At 42.3% G+C, this 20398-nt stretch overlaps 1 protein-coding gene across 2 annotated transcripts in view; it reads left to right on the top strand.

Moving 5' to 3' along the window:
* Window positions 1-20398, top strand: part of ARHGEF9 (Cdc42 guanine nucleotide exchange factor 9) — a 199209-nt gene that overhangs the window by 161471 nt on the left and 17340 nt on the right. For both annotated transcript variants that reach the window (XM_063313471.1, XM_063313470.1), the window contains exons 7-8: window positions 720-849; window positions 12610-12741. In XM_063313471.1, coding sequence (XP_063169541.1) covers window positions 720-849; window positions 12610-12741 — 262 coding nt within the window. The remainder of the gene's footprint in view (window positions 1-719; window positions 850-12609; window positions 12742-20398) is intronic.

The raw sequence follows: 20398 nt of genomic DNA on the forward strand, positions 1-20398 counted from the left end.
GTCACCAAAGTTTGTTTGTTTTTTTTCCTTTTGAGAGAAATTCATCAAATGTCATCCGATTGAACCAGGATTGCTGGAAAAACTTGCAGAATAATTCTAGCATAATTCCTTAAAGGAACCGGTTGTAGCCCACCTGAATTAAGTCTGGGGACTCTGCAAGTACCTCAGTACCCTTGGCTGGGTTGCTACCTCGCTTCAAACTATTGCATGGCTTATCTCTCTATGGTTTATCATTATCTTTTAACATAGCCATTGTGATCGCAATGCATGTTTTATGGCTTAACATTATCTGTGAGGAGAGTCATTGGAGCTCATTCCACAAGCCATGGCTAAGGATTCGTCAACAAGTCTATGTTAAGCCAAGCCTTTGCTGGCTCTAGTGAGGAAGTTTTCAACTGGGAGTCAGGATTCCATACTTCCGTGTGAAGATAATTTGCTAGAAGCCAACCATATTGGATGGAGAAGGGGCCGTAGCTCAGGGAAAGAGTTCAAGCTTTTCATGAAAAAAAGTATCAGGATTAGTTTTGAAGTAGATGGATTAGGTAGCTAAACGTCTTTGTGAGGTACCAGAGAACCACTGTCTAGCTAGGCTTAGATCAATCGTTTCATCCAATCTCAGGCAATTTTCCATGCACCTCTCGTAATGTTCCCGTGCTACATCATTATTACGTGGCTTCCGTAATTTTACAGGCTGTTCCCCCACCCCTTTTTCTGCCCAGTGATTACCGATATGTGGCTGCTGCACTTGCCGTCATGAGGAACGTGACCCAGCAGATCAACGAGCGGAAAAGGAGGCTGGAAAACATAGACAAGATCGCTCAGTGGCAGGCTTCGGTCCTGGACTGGGAGGTACGTTGCCCTCCTGTGAGCATTTCACTTCTGTCGGTTGCTCAGCGCAAGGCTGCACAGCAGATCAGGCATTCATTTCTGGACAGCTGACCCCTGGGGATGTATTTAGTGATTTGCATAGGCCATTTATGCCCTGCATTTTCATTAGGGAATGGTTTTTCAGTATCCCAAAGTCGTGTTCCTTTGATTTTTGCATCGCAGACATTCTTAGGGCTCAGCAGGACATTCAGTGGTTTCTGTAGCGCACAGCCTCCTTTCCCCATTGACTCCACCATGACTAAGTTAACCCGGGCAGATGCTGAAATGCACTGATGTTTGGCTCCCTTGTCAGCTTCCATTGGTTACAGCTAGTACAGTTAAAACGCTTAGGATTTTTGTCCTGCTTCCTCTGACTTTCACCCTTATTTATCTGAATTGCCACTGCATTTAAATCCTACCTTTTCCCGGCAGTTCAATGCTGTACAGGAGAGATCTCCCCTCATTTTATTCCTACAACCCTCTCGTGAAGTCAGTTGACCTGAGAGGGTGTATCTGGTCCGCTGCCTCGGTCACAACACTATTAGTAACTATTTCTCAGTGAGAGAGGCTACGAATCTGACCCCAGTTGAGAGTGTATTTTCAGAAGCCAGACTTTGTGGCTTGTGCACCCTGGCTGACAGCATAATGTCACGTGTAACTCAAACTGTGCTTAACAGAAGCTACGATTGAGCACGACTTGCAACTTTAGCCACTGATGCATTGATCTTCATAATGACTGATTAACTCCATTTATATATTACTGTTCTCCTGCTGCAGTTAAGACAATTAGCCATTTATAACTCAGGACACAAATCTTACCTCCATCTACTAACATGCTGAGATCTGATCTCGAGGCTCTTTTGTGAATGCACCTATTGTGGGCAATTTCTCTATATTAAAAAAAGTCCTAGGTGATTCTGTTTTAGCCAAGCCATTAGCCTAATTTCCAGACACATTTCAACCGTTTGCAGGACACTGTAAAGCTTATCTCGAGACCTGCTTCTCGTGAAGCTGGACACAAAGTGTTTATCTTTAAATCATTCTTGGAATCCAGACTGGGCTGTCTTCCTTTTTTTTGACTAAAACATAAATTGTGTACAGGTTAAAACAGGGTAAACTAACATCAAAAAATTGCTGAGTTAAATCCGCATGACATCTTACTCCCACAATCCAAACTCCCAACCCGTTTCGACATAAGGCTTGTGTAGTAAATGGCTTAATAGATATATCAGAGCTACGCTGTAGCCAGGCAAAATGAGCTTTCCCATTTCAGAGAGATGAAATGTTTTATTTCCTGTTATACTTCCTTTGATCTAATATTTACATAATAATATCACATATTTGTCAGGTTTCTCTGAGCCAGGAACCTGAGATAACGCCAGCTGCTTTCCCCAATTGTACAATATTCTTGTGTTAAACATCTTTTTTCAATGTATGCATTCCTGAAGCAGTTTTTTTTAAAGGTAAAGTCTTATTCCCTACTATTTTCTTTCAGATATTTCTAATTTCAAGAGAATATAGGCTTTGTTATTCCAGTTCTACACAGAAGTAAAACTAATGCTAAATAAATATTTTATGTGTATATTTGTTAGATTTGTACGGCCACCTAATTGACATATATAGGTATTAGTTATTTAATTTAAAGTGAGAGATGTGGTTTATGGGGATTGGTGGGAGGAACTAAAATTGGTGGGGGGATCAGGCAGGAGATGAGGGGGGGACGTGATTAATAATCTTGCCTTTCTGTTCATAATTCAGGTCTTATTCCTTTACATGTTTTAATGCAAATAAGGAATTCCTTTCTTAATGGACTCAGCATCTGGGCGGTGGTGGTTTTTCAATATGCCTTGTTGACTCTTTTTGATGTTCACTGAGGCATGATATATGGAAGTATAACTCAAGAACAAACAGAGAAGGACAGGACTAGTTAAACCAAATTAATTACAGATTATTACAGTAGACTCTCAGTTAACCAGCACCCATGGGGATTGGTAGATGCCAGATAAATGTAGTTTCTGGTTGCTTGAGAGTTACTATTGGAGGCTAATACCCACTAGATGGCAGCAGAGAGGTACAGATTTTTTTTGCCGGTTGCTTGAGAGTGCTGGTTTTTTTCTGGTTCATTTTTTGTGTTGGTTGCTTGAGAGTGCCAATTGCTTGAGTTCCGGTTAATTGAGAGTCCACGGTACTTCTTTAAGGAAGCAGTCACTGGAAACAAAAAATAGTCAGAAATACGGTAGCTTCCTTCTGCTGTTTACAGGATGTACAGTATGTTACCCCTTAGGAAGGACCTCTAGACTATACATAATCTTAGGTTAAGAAAAGAATAGTCCTGAGATACTTAGTATTCATGAGGAGATGGAAAGCTGCAAGTTAACTTTTGTGCTGGATCAATAACTATTTTTGTCCCACCAACATTAATACTGTGAGAGGTTGATGTTTAGAACTACGGCTTCCACCCAGCTGTGCAGCCGTGTTCCCTCCCTCCCCTTATTTAACAATTGGAGACAACCGGTAGAAGCAGCCTTTGGAAAAAGAAAAAAGAAACACTAGCATTATGGAAACGAGCAGGGATGAGGCGATTAACCAGAATTCCCCACTGAAACAGGAATATTCCAGTATAATTTTGGCCCTGGGCCCTGAGGCCAGAGTTGGCTGATCAGTTCCACCTTCCAAGGAATGTTCAGTTGCCAGTGGGAAAAAGTAATTTTCAGTTGGAATAGGCAAACGGCTGTCTTGAAAATAAATGGGGGCAACTCAAGCAGGCATTGAACATTGCAATTCTGTCTCTTTAGGGAATTGTGTTGGGTTCCCAATATAGAGGCATCTACCATCCTGATTTACTTTCCTGTATAAAATACATATCCAAAATCTCCTTAGAATTATGTTTTTACCATCCATCCGTATCCTGTTTCCTGGGTAGCAGTTCGCTTCTGAGCAAAGGCAGACTTTTCATAGAGTAAACTGAAAGAAAACAGGAATGGAGGCCATTCCCCCCTCCCCCACCCCCTAAGTGAGAAGCCGGTTTCCCCTATTTTTATATCTGACTTCCATTCCAAACTGCTGTGTTGCTGAAGCTCCATATAAGCCATATCTGGACAAATTCTGGGATTACCATAACCCAGTTATATCCACTGAACCTCCAGCTCTATGCCTGTGAATATTTTCAAAATAGGAAGTCAGAGCAAGACGTTTAACCTCTTTGTGCCAACTGCAATATTGATAAAGTGCTTGGAGTTCAAGATAGTCCCATTAATCCTAGTGTTGGAAGGTTAAATTTGGAGGTCAGGCTTTGAAAAACATAAATGCCGCTGGGATATCCAGATAGGGCCTGTTCCATAAGACACGAATGCATGCCCAGCTCTGACTTTATCTTCCCTTAGCCTTATCAAGCTTTTAACAGTGACTAAGATGGCAAAGGGGCGAAGTGCTGGAAAGAAAGAAATTCAGGTTAAAAAAAAAGAAGAGAGATGAAGCACAATTGCTGGTATGTTTGATTGAAACCACCCCAGCAAGGGCAGTGGACTTTATTCCTTAGGACCAAGCAGTTCTCAGCTGTTGCAATATTGCAAACTCCTAAAATGAGAAATAGATTTGTGCAAAGACCCCTCATGAACAAAGCAAAATTATTTCATTGCAATTAGGATTTGGCAAAAAATAACTATACTGTTTACATTTAATAATTACATTTGGGTCTGTACGTATCAGATAAAACCAAGATAACCTTGGCTTCATACTCTCGGTGGAGAGTTTTTTTTTTATGAAATAAGACAATGAGAGTTTATGAAGCCAATTAAAAACAAACACAAAATGTCACATATACCCCTTGCACCACCCTGTCCCCCCGGTTCCATTGCTTGCACCATACTTTCTTAAGTTAGGCTTAGTTTTATCAGCATGACCAATGCCTTGTATTTTTTTTTTTAGTTTTGTTCTTCCCACCCTCAAAAATACTGCTTTTTTCACAGGCTAGAAATTTAAAATAATGCTGAAACTACAAATACTACTATCATGTGTTGGTAGAGCAAGACATTTGGCTCTTGGTCCTGAGGCTAGAAAGCAGCAAGGAACAGTGATGCCCAGTGCTGTGTGCCCCAGGTGGTTAGGCATGCTCCCCCTAAGTTGGCCCATTATCATCGTGGAGAGCATTGTCTCATTGCCAGTGTGGAAGCAAAGTTGAGCCTAGCCAACTTCTGCATTAGAAATGAGTGAGAAGCACTATCTGTCCTCTTCCATTTTTTTTTTTTGAACTGGGCTTTTGATAAACCCCTCTCTGTCTCCCCAAAGGCACGGCTCCTTCCAACTTTTCTAAAATGCCTTCTCTACTTTGCCCCACCTTCTTTCAGTACCAACTCTCCTTTTCCCTTCATTCAGTCAGTCAAACTTTATCTCGGTCAAAGACCAGTATAGAAGAACACAATTAAAAAGTAAAAGAGGAGGATCAAACATAAAACACAAGCTGGAAGAATAATACAGAATATTATTGTCACTATTGTTACCACTGTAAATGACGTCTCTTGGACAAAAAAACAAACAGAATATTATTTGTCCAAGACTAAGGCATAAAGCTAAAAATCTAAGATAGAAGTAGGTTCAAAGAAAAAGAGAAAAAAGTGACATCTATCTATCTATAATTATTTAGTATTTTTCAGAAGTTAGGCACAGTTATACTGTATTGAGGGATGGGGATTGGTCAGCTTAAATCTTGTCTGACTAGCAGCGTAACAGAATTTGGCAGACAGACAGACAGACAGAAACTTTATTTTGGTCATTGACCAATAAAAATACATTCTATAAAACAAAGCAAAATTATTCCCTAATATCAGTAATTGTTGGCAACCATTTGTGGGTGAAGCTTACACATAATGTAGCAGAATTTTGCTACCTTCAGAGAAATAAGTACATTTATCTTGGTTATTTAACTGTTAATACAAGCAAAAATTATCAGAGCACCCCAGGAGTTAAAATAAAGGGGGAATAAACAACTGGTGGCGGAGGTCCCTGTAGAACTGACAGTACAAAAGAACATGGGCCGTGGTTTCTATGGTACCCGGGTCACAAGGGCACTATTGGGTTTCATATGGAATTTCCCTATATTTCCCTTCCAAAACAGCTGTGGGGAGGGCATTAAATCAGACTAGAGATAGGGCTCTCCTGAATTTGGGAACTGTAATACTGCATAATATAAATACCAAGCTAGTTTAGGCACTAAGATTTGGTTATTAACAATTACATTATGGGAAAAAGCAGCACTTTCTGTTTGGCCTTCTAGGTCTAAGATCCTTTGCCTTAGTACTGATCTAGCTTGTTCTGGCTCTAAGTTGGCATCACTGGAGAAACCCTAGAGGGTCGGAATTTGGCAACATCCAGAGAGGTAGAGACCCCCTGATCAGAAAGCAGAATTTGTATGTAGAAAGTATCAGAGGGACTTGCATTTTTACCAGGTGAGGGGAAATGGATTGTAATATCTGTATGAAAGCAGCAGTACAGTACCATTTTTATTCCATTCTTATCACTCTTCTGAGTTTTTAAGGTTCATCCCCCCCCACAATGTTTTACATCTCCTTGAACCTCCAATTGGAGTCCCCTGCAGTTCAACTCCAGCATCTGGGCTTTTCCAAGTTCCAGCCTTTATCCATATAGTATAATTTTAATCCCAGCCAAATAAACCACTGTCCTCATCCCTTACTGAAGTAGGACTGCAAACTGTTTCACTCCCTGAGCAGCAGATCCAGCTGTTGTGTCTTCTAATCTGGATGTGTGGTTCTCAACCTTGGCAGCTTTAAGATGTGTGGACCTTGACTCCCAGAATTCCCCAGCCAGCATTCTGGGAGTCGAAGTCCATGCATCTTAAAGGTGGCCAAGGTTGAGAAACACTGATCTAGATACTTCCCTTGATTAACTGGCTGGCCTCAGAGAAACACAACTATATGTTACAGACTTACTTTCATAGGCATTTCTACGATCACCGTCATAGTTTAGTTTGCTTGGGGTAGGGAAGCCATTGAATTATCTTTCTCCTGGCCATTGTTCCTTTCTCCTGATTAGCACATCTAATTAGTGTGACGTGACCCCTCTGTATTACATCCCAATTCAGTTCTCTATTCTCATTCTCTAAGTGTTTTTTTTGGCATGTCCTGGTATTATCAAATTCTAGGAAAATGACTAACTACAGAAATGTAATTGGTGCTGTCCCTTTAAATTGCTTCTGTCTCCAGCTCCTTCCAGTTATTTGTGACTCCTCTAATGAAAACCTCTGTGCCCTTAATTATGTAACATACGCAAGAGCAATGCTGCATTATTAAATCCAGAGGTCAGCGTGAATAAAAATATGATACATGCAGCAAACATCCTGTTTTTCAACACTCAAGCAGCCTGATGAGATAAGACCTCCTGGGGTGGTGGGGAAGGGAGGGAGAGGGGAAAAAAAGCCTTGCTTCCCCTTCCCTCCTAATGCTAGAAGCAGATGAAAAAGAGATGTGTTGCCCCAGCCCTCTTCTCTTCATTTTGTTCTTTCTGTCACCTGGAACGTTAATCAAATAATCAACCACTCATTAAAGCACAAGAGCTCCAGTGACAGAAAGCGTTTGTTTGCTGAATAATGCAACCAAAAGCATTGCTGCCTAGTTACGAGCATCCCCGTCCCTTTGGGGAGGATGAACAGCAATTTTGCAGGTTTTTTTGCACCAGAAACTTGGTCATGCATGGCACCTATTTGGAGAACACACTCTTGCTGAGTTCTTTTTTCACCTGGTCTGGACCATCATCTGAGGCCAGAGGGGTGGGGAAGACCTTCTTCCTCTTGCCTAAATCCTGCATGGAAAATGAAGGGGTTGTGATCATTTGGTACCACGAGGAAGCTTGATGGTGGACAGTTGCCCTCAGCAAAGGTGTTGATCTCCAGAGCCTCTTTGTATCATTTCTAGGGTTGATCTCCTAGTCTCTCCTTTGAAGTCCAGGGGAGAGATTTCTTCAAGGAGGATGAGCCTTGCTCTTAAGACACAGATGATCCATCCAAGACTGTGCAAGATTTAGGTGCATCTGTTTAAGGGACACAGGTGATTCACTGCCACTGAGATAAACTTTTAGTTTGTAATGGATCATTGTTTACCAGCCATTGCAGATATGCATAGTTCTTCCTTAGACTAAATGAAATACCTCAAGTCAAGATTATGTCATGTTCTTCCGGGCATTCTTGTTTTTCTGTAGCAGTTGTCCCTGAGGGCCACACACACCTACTTGGCACTGCACTGGGGAAAGTTATTCTCTAGATGTAGAAATTTGCATATTCAATACTGAACAGCATCACTGCTGTGGGGTCAACGGGATTTTGCAATTCACCACCACTAATAATAATCTTTATCTGCGTCACCATCACGGTAGCATTCTCAGGTTTCCTTGATGGTGTTGAAAGAATCCAGGACTTTCTAAATACTGCTTCCCTAGGGAACTAAGGAGATTTTACATAGCAGATGATATCTGGGTCAAGGAGATAAAGTACTGGGTATTGTAGCAGCTTGCTTCTAAATTGGTTGCTCTTGTGGATGACCTCTGGATGCGGATGGTCTGACTGTCCTGGCCCTCCTGGATCTCTCAGCAGCTTTTGATTCCATGGACCATGGTATCCTTCTAGACCAGCTCCAGGGATTGGGAGTGGGGCACACCATTTTGCAGTGTTTTTTCTCCTTCCTGCAGTGGGAGAGAGGAGAGGTCCAGCCCTAGGCCCCTCTTGTGTGGGGTGCCTCAGTATTTGGGTCCCTCACTGCTCTTCTTTAACATCTACTGAAAATGCTGGGTGAGATCATTCAGCAGGATGGGGTGCAGTATCACCAGTATCACCAGTATCTTGACAATACACAGTTATGCATCTCTACCCCTGGCCAGGCAGGCAGTGCCATTCAGGTGCTGATCCAGTGTCTGGAGGATGTGAAGGTCTGGATGGGGAGGAACCAGCTCCAACTCAACCCTAGCAAGACAGAGTGGCTTGGGGTTTTTGGCCTCTCTGGATCCTGAGAGGTGTCATCTTTGACCCTCAGTGGGATAGCACTCCCCTGAACAGAGCTGGCATGCAGTTTATGGTCCTCTTGGACTTGCTGCTCCTGCTCAACGAGCAGGGGGCAGCCTTAGCTAGGGGGACCATTACACAGATCCATCTTGTGCACCAGTTGTGCCCATTCCTGGATTGGGAGGCCTGGTTCATAATCACTCATGCCTTGGTCACTTCTTGGTTGGATTACTGCAATGCGCTCTATTTGGGGCTGCTCTTGAAGACCATCCAGAAATGACAGCTGGTCCAGAATGTGGCAGCTTGTGCAGTGCTGAGTGCCCCTCAGCTTGCTGCTGCTCAAATTGCGTTGGTTCCCAGTCCAATCCACAGGCATTGGGATAGGATGAGGCTGGAGCCCAGGGATTGTGATTTTTTGTGTATTGGGGAGTGTTGATTTAGGGCCTAGGGGTTTGTTTTTCATTTTATTTACTTATTTATTTATTTACTTACTTACTTACTTATTTATTTATTTGGAATGTTGTTTTATGTTTATTTTTAATGTTCCTATCACTGTTGCTGTGAGCCGCCCAGAGTTATGGCACATGCCTACTGCTTGACCTTAAATGAACTCTGGTTATCTTTAGTTTCTTAGACACTGTATGAGAGTCCTTGTTTGAAAGATGCTGAAAGAAAAGAAGCAGAGTGGACTAGATTCTCCCCTTCTGAAGGCATTCAGCAGAGCTACCTTTAATCCACATGATCAGTTTGTTTTGAAATGGAGGCTCTGTGATACAATCTCTCTTGAAAGTCAGATAAGCTACCCCCGTGTGTGAATTTGGTTCCTATATTAAGTCAGCTCAAGTGTCTCAAAGGAGGGGATATAATGGTACTGAAAGGACAAAGTGAGATCCAATTATGTGGGCTGCAGAGTTGAGATAGAGCTTGCCAGCACCTTGGACAGATCCCTCGAATAGAGTTGTCTCAGCACCATGATCTGCCTTATGAAGGTTCTCTTACTCCACCCTCTGAAGATTTATCTATGTCTATGACCACTCATGAAGTAGAAGACCACTTGGCAGCTGCTGTATGAATTTGAGAAATGTGTTAAAGCAGATCCTTTGTCTGAATGATCCTTAGAAGACACCAGTTTACTAGATGATACTTTCCCCCTTAGTCTCCTCAGGGTCATAGAGGTTAGAAAATGTGATGGTCAGGTTACATCTGGATAATGGCCATAATCAAGTTTTAATTTCAGTGATAGCTGGGCTCACATGGCTTGCTAAATCCTAAATCGGGATTATACATGCATAATTGCTATATTCACATAATAGGTTATAACCCAAACAAGTAAATATTATTATGGCTTAATGTGGTGGCTTGATTTCAACAACTTAATAAGACAATAAGTACAGTCTCCCCAAAACTCTGAACCAAACCCATTTTAGCCTAGTTTAGTGAGTTGCAGCAATCCAACCACTCTACACGTTTAGGGGAGGGAAATGCCTGCTCTAAGAATTCAGTGTGGTGAATGCAGACCCCTTGATTTGCATGATAGGCTCAACATCATCAGTCTGTTTTATCTTCTTCACTGAAGAATATTTCTGGGAGTGTCACACACATGGCATCCATGTATGTGTGTGTTTGTGTGTGTGTGTGCATGTATATATATATATATATATATACACACACACAAACACACACACACACACACACACATATAAAATACCTTAAAGTCCCCCCATGAGAGGGAGATGGCGGTGAATAAATTTATAAAATAATAAATAAATAAATACCTTAAAGTTAAACGTCTAATGCTCAGTGTGTAATAAAACTCTCTCTCCTATTCCTATATATATATAGGAGTATATATATATATACGCGCAATTACATATACTTGTAAGGTCTTTATTTATGGTCATCCATGGGAGGCAAGTGACATCATGTGCATTGTGTCATTGCAGAAATAATGCAATGCTACATAATTTCTCGTGACATACATGATACTATGATGGCTTCTACCAAATGCTGATGGCTCTAAATGGGTTCAGTTAATCCAGCTGAGGTATTTAAAGGGGATTTTTATACCTTAAAGCTCTCTTAGTTGCTTGCTGTTACTGGAGTATAACAGCTAATATTCTATTTTTAGCACTTCTTTCCTTTTATTTTTCTTTATTTTCAACAACACAACCTCAATGACCCATGAATGCACTAGACCTCTGCTTCCTTGAGGAGTCTCTCTTTTGAAAATAGAAATGGGGGTTTTGTGAAAATTACACAAAAGGCTCTAAACCAAGTTCTGCTGTGAACTTTTCAAGGGAACGTTTTCATAATGTGAAAGAGGAAATGGGAAGGTGAAACGGCAACTTACTGCTGGAGTATTGTAGAAAAATTACAGAATATTTAGAGGTTTGGAATCTGAAAATCAGCAATAGAAGTGGAGCCTCCTCTATTCTCTAACTTCCACCCCCATCCCCGCTTCAATATGTAAATGAAGATGAGGTCTTTTTCCAGACCTCCCAAGATACCCTGCAAGGTCTTCTGAATGGCACCATGACTAATGGGGAATGTTCTGGGTGCATTATTGGAAAAACAGGGACTGCAAAGTTTCATTTGCATGATACACTCAGACTATTGCTCCATTGCAAAACAACACGCGAAAAGACCTGAATGCTACAACACCTGCAGGTTTGTGATTATGGATAGCAAAACCCACAAAAGAGGGCAGCCAGTGTTTTAAATCACTTTTTTTATGGAAAGGAGGTATAAAATAGCAAGAAAAGTAGGGGGGAATAAAGAACGCCATGAGGTGATATGTGCATGAATACAATTAAACATTTACAGATTAGAACAATTACACATCCAGGTTCCAAATCTCAAACAAGAAAGCATTTGTATAGGTGAAGGTATCTCGCAAGGAGCAACACCGAGCTAACCTTGGCTGATCTTGTAAGCTAAGCCTGGTTAGGACGTGGAAGGGGGAAACACCTGGGAATTCTAGAGCTGTTAGCTAGAGTGAGAAATTGAATAGAGAGCTGGTTGGATGTAGTGGTTAAGGTGCCAGGCTAGAAACTGGGAGACCTGGAGTTCTAGTCCTGCCTGAAGCATGGAGCCAGCTGGGTGACCTTGGGCCAGTTGCTCTCTCTCAGCCCTAGGAAAGAGGCAATGGCAAACCACATCCAAAAAACCTTGCCAAGAAAACTGCAGGGACTTGTCCAGGCAGTCTCTGAGAATCAGACACGATTAAAATAATAATAATAATAATTACATACCCACGTTCCAAATCTCAAACAAGAAAGCATTTGTTGGAATTCTAGGGCTGTTAGCTAGGGTGGGAAATTGAATGAAGAAGAAAACAATGGCAAATGAGTTATTTGTAAAAATAATAAAGGCGAGATAGAAAATAAATAAATAAACCACTTATTCAATGCTATACAAAGTCAGGTATGATTGGAGCATCATAGAGGCCCAGAAAACAAAATAAAATGAATTAACTGCATGGATGCCTTCATCTTGAATTGAGTTCAATAGGTGGGCGCCTTTAGCTTTTTAATCATGGTTAACACAGCTAAGAAAGAGGGACCAGATCTGAATGCAACTAACCTAAATGTAGGAACTTTGAAATCTCCTGGCTCTCGTGTTATGTTTTCCACCAATCTGATTTCCTGCATTTGAAATTCCTTTGCTTACAAACAGGAAAGCCAAATCAGAGGGGACAGCCGTATCATGTGGGGTGATTAGTTCTGCTTTTGATTTAGGGGGAGGACATTTTGGATCGCAGCTCTGAGTTGATCTACACGGGAGAGATGTCATGGATTTATCAGCCTTACGGACGAAGCCAGCAGCGCGTGTTCTTTCTCTTTGATCACCAGATGGTTCTTTGCAAAAAGGTAAGGATGTTTTTGGGTCTCCTCTGCGTGAACAGTGGACTTGGGTTTAGGCCAGGGATGGTCGCCCCGTCTTAGGCCAGACTAGCCTTCCAGAGATATGTTTGAACCACACATTCATTATTAGTGGCAAAGCAAAGTACGCCTCTACACACCTGCTGTTTATTTATTCTCATAGGCCACTTTCTCCAGCAAAAAGGAAACAAGTGAGAGAGAAGGAATTAGTGAGTGGAGAAGACAAGCTCAAATGTTCAACAATTCATCAGGAAACTTTTGGCTGGCTTGTCTTAAAAACTCAAGGGGTAGCTTTATGCCATCTTCTCCCTCCGCTGCCCTGTCATTGCACGGTTGTGACAGAACATGCCCTGCAATGCTGTTTTACACATGAGTGTGAAGGGTAGACAGATAGCATTGGGAAATTTACAGTAAAAAGTTGCAATAATGGTATTGGAAAAAGTACAGTAAAAATTACGACTGTTAGGAGAAATTGTACTCAAAGGCTAGGAGAAGATACGGACAGTTTTTAAAAAATCTAAAAGCCTCAGTGGTCAAGAATACCTTCCCAACATGGACAGTGAAACTGCCCCAATTTATACCAATCTGTCCATCATTAAATTTATTTCAAGAAAAATAGGTATCAATGTGTAGCTTAAAAGATTCCTTGAAAGGAAGAAGGAGATTTTAGATAAGCTAGCCCTGAAACCATTCTCCCACATTAGTAGTTTTCCATCGCACTTGAATTGTTTTTCTTGAAGAACTTAAGAAATTGTGTAGATGAAATCAAATCATTCTAGGTGATTCAGTTCTGGACTTGTTCTGTAGTGGTGGTGGAAGGAACTGTGATTTCATGGAGGGCAAGTCATATGAGGACACATTACGTCTGTCCTTCACATCACCAGGGAATCCATTTGAGGCAGAAAGAAGTAACTCCTTCTGGTGGATCAGCCTTGAATCCCTGTTCTTCATGACTCCCATCTTTCAGGCTAAAGCTTATTAATAAATAAGGTATTTTCTGTCAGGGTGGCAGAAGTTAAGTGGAAATGCCTGAGCTGAGTAGCTCTGTTTGCAAGGCAAAAATCGGTCCTTGCTGATTATTCAATTAACTCTGATGTGATAGCATTGAGTTTCACTCTTCCATTCCCTGTATGCAAGTAAAGGTATATCCAGATGACTCATTCACCCTATTGTATGTGGTGTCAGTGTGAGGCAAGCAGCAAGGCTGAATAATATAATGCCATTGTAATAGCAGCTTGTGTGATTTTAATAAATGTGACATTTATTCTGCAAAGGCCTTCTGAAAATTCCCTTCAGCTAGATGTTTGATTTCAGCATTCCAAAGGACCATGCCTTCTGAAGCTGATGATTTTGAATTCTGCCACATTCCCAGTGTTTTGGATCTCAGTCTTTACCTGGCATCAAGCAGTTGATCTCAGCCTTTTCATTCCTGAAATGGATTTACATTTTTTGCGTTCTCTCCATTTCCAATTTTCAAGGGAGCACTGATAAAACAGAATAAAAGCAACCTTGGTAAGATTTATGTTATGTAGGGTTGCTCTGAATCTCTAGAGCCAGGTCTGTACATCAGTATAATTGCAACCTAGAATGGAGTAAAAATGCAGAGGGGATGCAGACTGTGGCAAATTGCACAGGCTCTAATTCTGGAATTCATTTAAGGAATTGTCTTGTTTAGAGCAACAGTGGGCTGTGTGGTAGAGTAAGCTTATAGATAAAATAAAGACAAGGGTGAAATAGAAGCATTTATCCCTATTTCAGTTTTTAACTCAGTTATTCTGTAGGTCAGGTGTTGTAGTGCCTGTGATACCTTGACAGAGTAATACCATAGATCAGTATCCATCAGAACCTGAGGATCAAATGATCCCATGAAGCAGGACTAGGTTTGAGAGATTATGAGGAGGCTAAGAAAAGAAAAGAAAAGAAACAAGAGCCGGTTTGGTGTAATGGTTAAAGCACCAGGCTAGAAACCAGGAGACCGTGAGTTCTAGTCCTCCCTTGGGCACGAAGCCAGCTGGGTGACCTTGGGCCAGTCCCTCTCTCTCAGCCCTAGGAAGGAGGCAATCGCAAACCGCTTCTGAAAAACCGTGCCAAGAAAACTGCAGGGACTTGTCCGGACAGTCTCCAGGAGTTGACTGATTAGAAGGATAATGAAAGGGAGGGAAAGGGAAGGGAAAGGAGGCTAGATATATCCAAGAGAGGAAAGGAGTTTTTTAGTAGCTTATCTCATAAATGGAAGCTCAGACTGGGCTGCAAAAAGCCCAAGAAGAAGAAATTCAAGATATTCAAAGAAACATCCATCTCAGTGAACTGACTAATCCAAGAGAGCTGAGGTTCCTATTGAAATCTCCAAGGTTCTGTATTCCTTATTGTCACATTAAAACTCCTGATTGAAGTCTGAGTGGTTCTAGCTTCTTTTGTCATTACTTGCAATGCTGAGCTTGGCAGGAGATGGTCGGCTCTGGGCCGGGGAACACATTTGAGGGCATTTTGTAGGCACTCTCAGGAAAATATCTGTCAAGGGGTTGAAATAATTCTTAAAAATAAAATGGACGATGGAGGCCAATTATTTATTTTGTTTTTTTAATTAAAAAAGTCACCAGGCACATTGGCGTCTAAAAGTACCTCCTTGCTTATTCTTTTCAGAGGATTGAAAAATCCCTCTCGGATCTTCTGCATTCTTTTAAAGTAGGGCACAGATGAGCTTTCAAAATACTCTGCTCTGTTTGCAGGTAGAAAAATAGAAGGAGGAGAAATGCTAGAAGAATTTCTCAGGGGCAGGGTTCTCCCTCAGCAATGCGGAAAAAACCCCAGAGGAAGAGGTCCTTCCGGATCTCTCCCCTTGGAATAAAATGGAATCATGGGAAACCAGGTTGGTTGCAGACTGCTAGAGTTTGTGACTGCGAAGTGAAAGACCAGGCATCCATCTAACCCGCTTAGCCTTCAGAAAACTATCGCCCTATCCCAGGGTTTCTCACCCAGGGTTCGGTGGCACCCTGGGGTTCTGTGAGAGGTCACTAGGGGTTCCCTGGGAGATCACGATTTATTTAAAAAATTATTTCAAATCCGGGCAACTTCACCTTAAAGAGGTAAGTTTCATTCTTTATTTTTAGTTTAAGAATGCTGTTAATGCATATAGACAGGCCTCCCCATGAAACGAATATAATAATTTTGTAACTTCTGGCCTATGATTGAGCCTGAATGTGCAGGGGCTCCCCAAGGCCTGGAAAATATTTCAAGGGTTCAGAAGGTTGAGAAAGGCTGCCCTGTATGGAACAAGCTGAAGACCATATTTAAAGTTCTTTCATTGGCTGCTAGGTGTTTGACCGTGTGATTTGCAGTGCCACGTCTGGTCTGGATTGAAGTTTAGGGTAATGTTTGAATGACATTACAGGATGGCCAGCTGATTCACCAAACCTACAACTAAATCTCTAAGTGCATCACATTGCTTGGCCAGCTGACTGACGGCTTTCATTTTTGCCAAGAGGCTGGAGACCAGAAAACAAACAAAGAGCAGAATTTCTTTCTGAAAATGGTTTTGGAAAGGCAAGATAAGGCTCCAATCAGGCTGGGAGGGGGTGCCGGTGCTGAAAGAGGCCCCCAGCTGTTCCACTGCTGCTCCTGCCTTACTTGAGAATGGAAGCCAGGCTGTTTTAATCTGAGATCATGGATACAGTAACACCTATGATCACTCAAGAGAAGAAAATGTACCTTTCTCCGTTGCCTTCAGGGTGCATGCTTTCCGGATGGGTTTGTGCCTTTAGAAGAGGGGATATAAAAAGGGAACAAGACTACGGAGTCCTTCATCACTTTTGGAAAGGAGGAAAGAACAGCTGGAAGAATCTTTGCTTAGTCCCTTCTGTGCGGTCTTCCTCAAGTGAAATTAAAGGGCTTTCTTGTCTGCACTGTTCAGGAGGAGAAACTGGGACCTTTTGCAGTCTTTCCTCCACTGAATTCCTCCACAGAATTCCGCAAGGAGGAGGAGGAGGAGGGAGCATCTGCAAAAAAACACCCACTGAAGCATTTACACAAATAGAAAAGCAGGGTATAAATTGAATAAGAACATAAATAAAAATTTGCTTGCAGATACATATCTGGCAATATAATTTGGCGTGGTGCTGAGTGTCAGACGTGTAGCAGTATTATGTACAAGTGTTTAAGTATATTTCTAATAATAGTATTAGAAATATGCTTCAGTGTCACGTATAGGTAAAGGTAAAGGTTTCCCTTGACGTAAAGTCCAGTCGTGTCCGACTCTAGGGGGCGGTGCTCATCTCCGTTTCAAAGCCTTGGAGCCGGCGTTGTCCATAGGACACTTCCGGGTCATGTGGCCAGCATGACTCACGGAACGCCGTTACCTTCCCGCCGAAGCGGTACCAATTAATCTACTCACATTTGCATGTTTTCGAACTGCTTGGTGTGCAGAAGCTGGGACGAGCAACGGGAGCTCACCCCGCCGCGCGGTTTCGAACCGCCGACCTTCCGATCGACAGCTCAGCGGTTTAACCCGCAGCGCCACCGCGTCCCCTACACGTATAGATGCATTTATATAACACCACACACTATTACACAAACAGAAAAGCTTGGGGAAGATACTTGAGGGTCCCTTCTGTAGAGGTTTAGGATTAGGGAAGCCAACTAGTAACAAAGATGCTAACTCCCTTTAGGTTGTTCTGTAAGCCACCAGTTTGTCTGCTGGAGATAATGCACAAACCAGCCCCTGTTGGGAAAAGGTAATTGTCTTGTGGCAACCAACATCTAGTCCTAAGAAGAGACCAGCAATGAGTTCCTGAGGTCTGACTCTGTATGGCCAGTAGAAGTGTCAGCCTTGTGGGGCAAACCAGACAAGAAACAGCTAATTCTACTTTATTGTAAAGCTACATTGACAGAATCCTGCCAGTCTGAAAGTACAGTTCTCCTCCCGTCTCCTTTACAGCCCAAGAAATTAGGAAGGGTCCCTTCTGAGGCTCTTGCCCTGCCCATTATCCAGCTGCAGGCTGTGCTATCTCTTATCTGTCTCTTTGCCCCATCTTCCAAGGTCTTTCCCACACACCATTACAAGAAGCAAGCTTATGGGGAAAAATCAAGATTGGCAGAGCATAGCTTTTGAAAGTCTTTCCGAGTTCTTTATCAGCAGCAGCCATCCATTTGTGTGTGTGCACACTGGGAAGCATGGGGTGAGCTGCATCTACTCCACTTTAAGGCATGTGATTGGGAGGGAGGTGGGCTTAGAATGGAGCCATCAGCACCAATCTAAGCCACTGTCCAGCTGTCTCTCCCATAAGGAAACATGGGGGGCAATTTAGGCAATTTTTCTCTGAAGTCCCTGACCTCGCCCAGCCCTTTTCAAACTCAGGCTTCCTTTCACTGGCTTCCCTCCCCTCACACACACCAAATTTAGTCCCATTCTGTTCATTTTTTCAGAGAATTATCCTGCTACGGACAGAGTCTGGACCCCTTCACAGAGTTTCTTTGCAATGTTCTGTTGGGTTGGAAAGAATATAAAGAACAATGTCAAGTATATTTGGGCCCCAGAGAAAATAAGCTGGTAGACTCAGTGGCTTTTTGGCATCCTTGTAAGTTTCTCTGAAGTAGTTTGAGCCTATCTTGGGTGTTCAATCCAGGGCAATGTTTCTCAACCTTGACAATTTTAAGATGTGAGGACTTCAACTCCCAGAATTCCCTGGCCAGCATAGTTGGCCCAGGAATTCTGGGGGTTGAAGTCCATACATCTTAAAGTTGCCACGGTTGAGAAACACTGATCCAGGGGATCTGGTAGTGGGAAACAGCTCCCTTCCAAGGACGCCAGTGCCATTAGACTGGAGAGTCAGATGCACAGGGGTCCAGTCCAACCAGTTGCTTTTTCTTGCTTGCTGTGGCTTGTCCAAATTAGGGAAATTGCCTGGTAGCCCCAAGATTTGCATTTGACCCATTGCGTATGGCCTCCCAGGGCGTGTGTTCCAAACAGAGGCAGGGCCAAGATTGAAAAAAAAGTTGAACCTGATTTAGTTGGATTGAAATTACAATGTGATTTAAATTGCCACTCACATTTAAACCCATTGACTAGGAATATTCTCCCTGTAATTAATTCTTTGCTTTTTCTGTTGTTTTAGAAATTGCAATTTCATGGGAACTTTGTGGTGCTTCTGCAGCCTCGGAACTGCTGGTTGCACTTTTTTTTTTTAATCCATTCAATCGTGTCAGATTCTCGGAGACTGCCTGGACAAGTCCCTGCAGTTTTCTTGGCAAGATTTCAGAAGTGATTGGCCATTGCCTCCTTCCTAGGGCTGAGAGAGAGGGACTGGCCCAAGATCCCCCAGCTGGCTTCATGCCCAAGGCGAGACTAGAACTCCCAGTCTCCTGGTTTCTAGCCTGATGCCTTTACCACCACACCAAACTGGCTCTCCTGGTTGCACTTGGCTGCCCCAAAACATAGTTGGCAGGCCTTGAGTCCCAAGCAGGGTGCTCCTTCCTGACGTATTGCTTGTTTTTATTTGGACCGCAGAAGATAACAGCCGCTTCTTTTGAGCTGCTTTGCTCACAGCAAAATGAGCATAAATGCTGCTAGTTAATGGGCCACTTACCCCATTATTATCTCCTTATTAGATCTGTTTGGAGAAGAACCTAAGCCAATTGTCCTTTAATGTTTTCCCTTCCAGTAATACATAGCAGTATAGCCATTCCAATCTCTCTAACATCTGATTCTGATAAGAGAACGCAACTGGGTTTTCCCATTGTTGCTGGTTTCTTTTCATCTTTGTTCCAACACCAAAGACCTTTGAAAAACTATGTTAAAGCACTGTCAAATTCCTTTGCATCTCACACGGAGTGGAAAGTGCTGTAGGTGCAGTGCTTCAGATCTGATTTAGATCCTGCTAAAAGAAGCATCCTATGAAGCAGGTCAAACTGTGAAGCCAAAATCCAAACACAGCTAGATGTATTCTGCAGTACTCTAAGAGTTGCTCAGTGAGAACAATCCACATTTCAGTATCCTGAAAAAAATCAGCTTGTTTTTAAAAAGTTTCTAGGCTTAAAGGCTGGAGTCATCCATAGGCTTAGAGTCTAATAGGAAGTGGATAAGGATTTCCACTAGGTAGATCCACCGTGTCAGATATAGCTCACTCTCTTGTTCCCTCCCTGGAAGTTTTTTCCCTGTAAATTATAATATTTATGTAGTTATTTACTTAGATTTATATCTGTCCTTCATTCAGGAGGTCAAGCTGGTAGGCATAGTGCTGATTCCTCCTGTTTTTTCCCCACACAAGTCCTGCAGACTAAATTGGGCAAAGAATACCTGGCCCAAAATCTCTTAGCCTCTGTGACTGAAGATGGACCAGAACTTGACTCTTCCAGCTGCTGATCCCATGCTATAACCATTCCACAATACTGACTCTCTCATTCGGTTTTTTTCTCATATTCTTTTTGCATTAACTTAGTTAATTTGAGTCAAAATTACCTTTTAATTCATAATATCCTTTGCTCTCTCCTCAAATCATTACCAAGTGTAATTCTAGTTGTTCAATTTCTCTGATCCAAGGGAAATGTAGTTGCCCCAAAATGGAATGGAAAGAACAGCTTAATAGTGGAACCAATTTCCTCTTGAAGTGGTGGGCGCCTCTGTTGTTGGGTGTTTTCAAGCAGGGGTTGG

Source organism: Candoia aspera, chromosome 12 (genome assembly GCF_035149785.1).
Source record: "Candoia aspera isolate rCanAsp1 chromosome 12, rCanAsp1.hap2, whole genome shotgun sequence".
NCBI lineage: Eukaryota > Metazoa > Chordata > Lepidosauria > Squamata > Boidae > Candoia > Candoia aspera.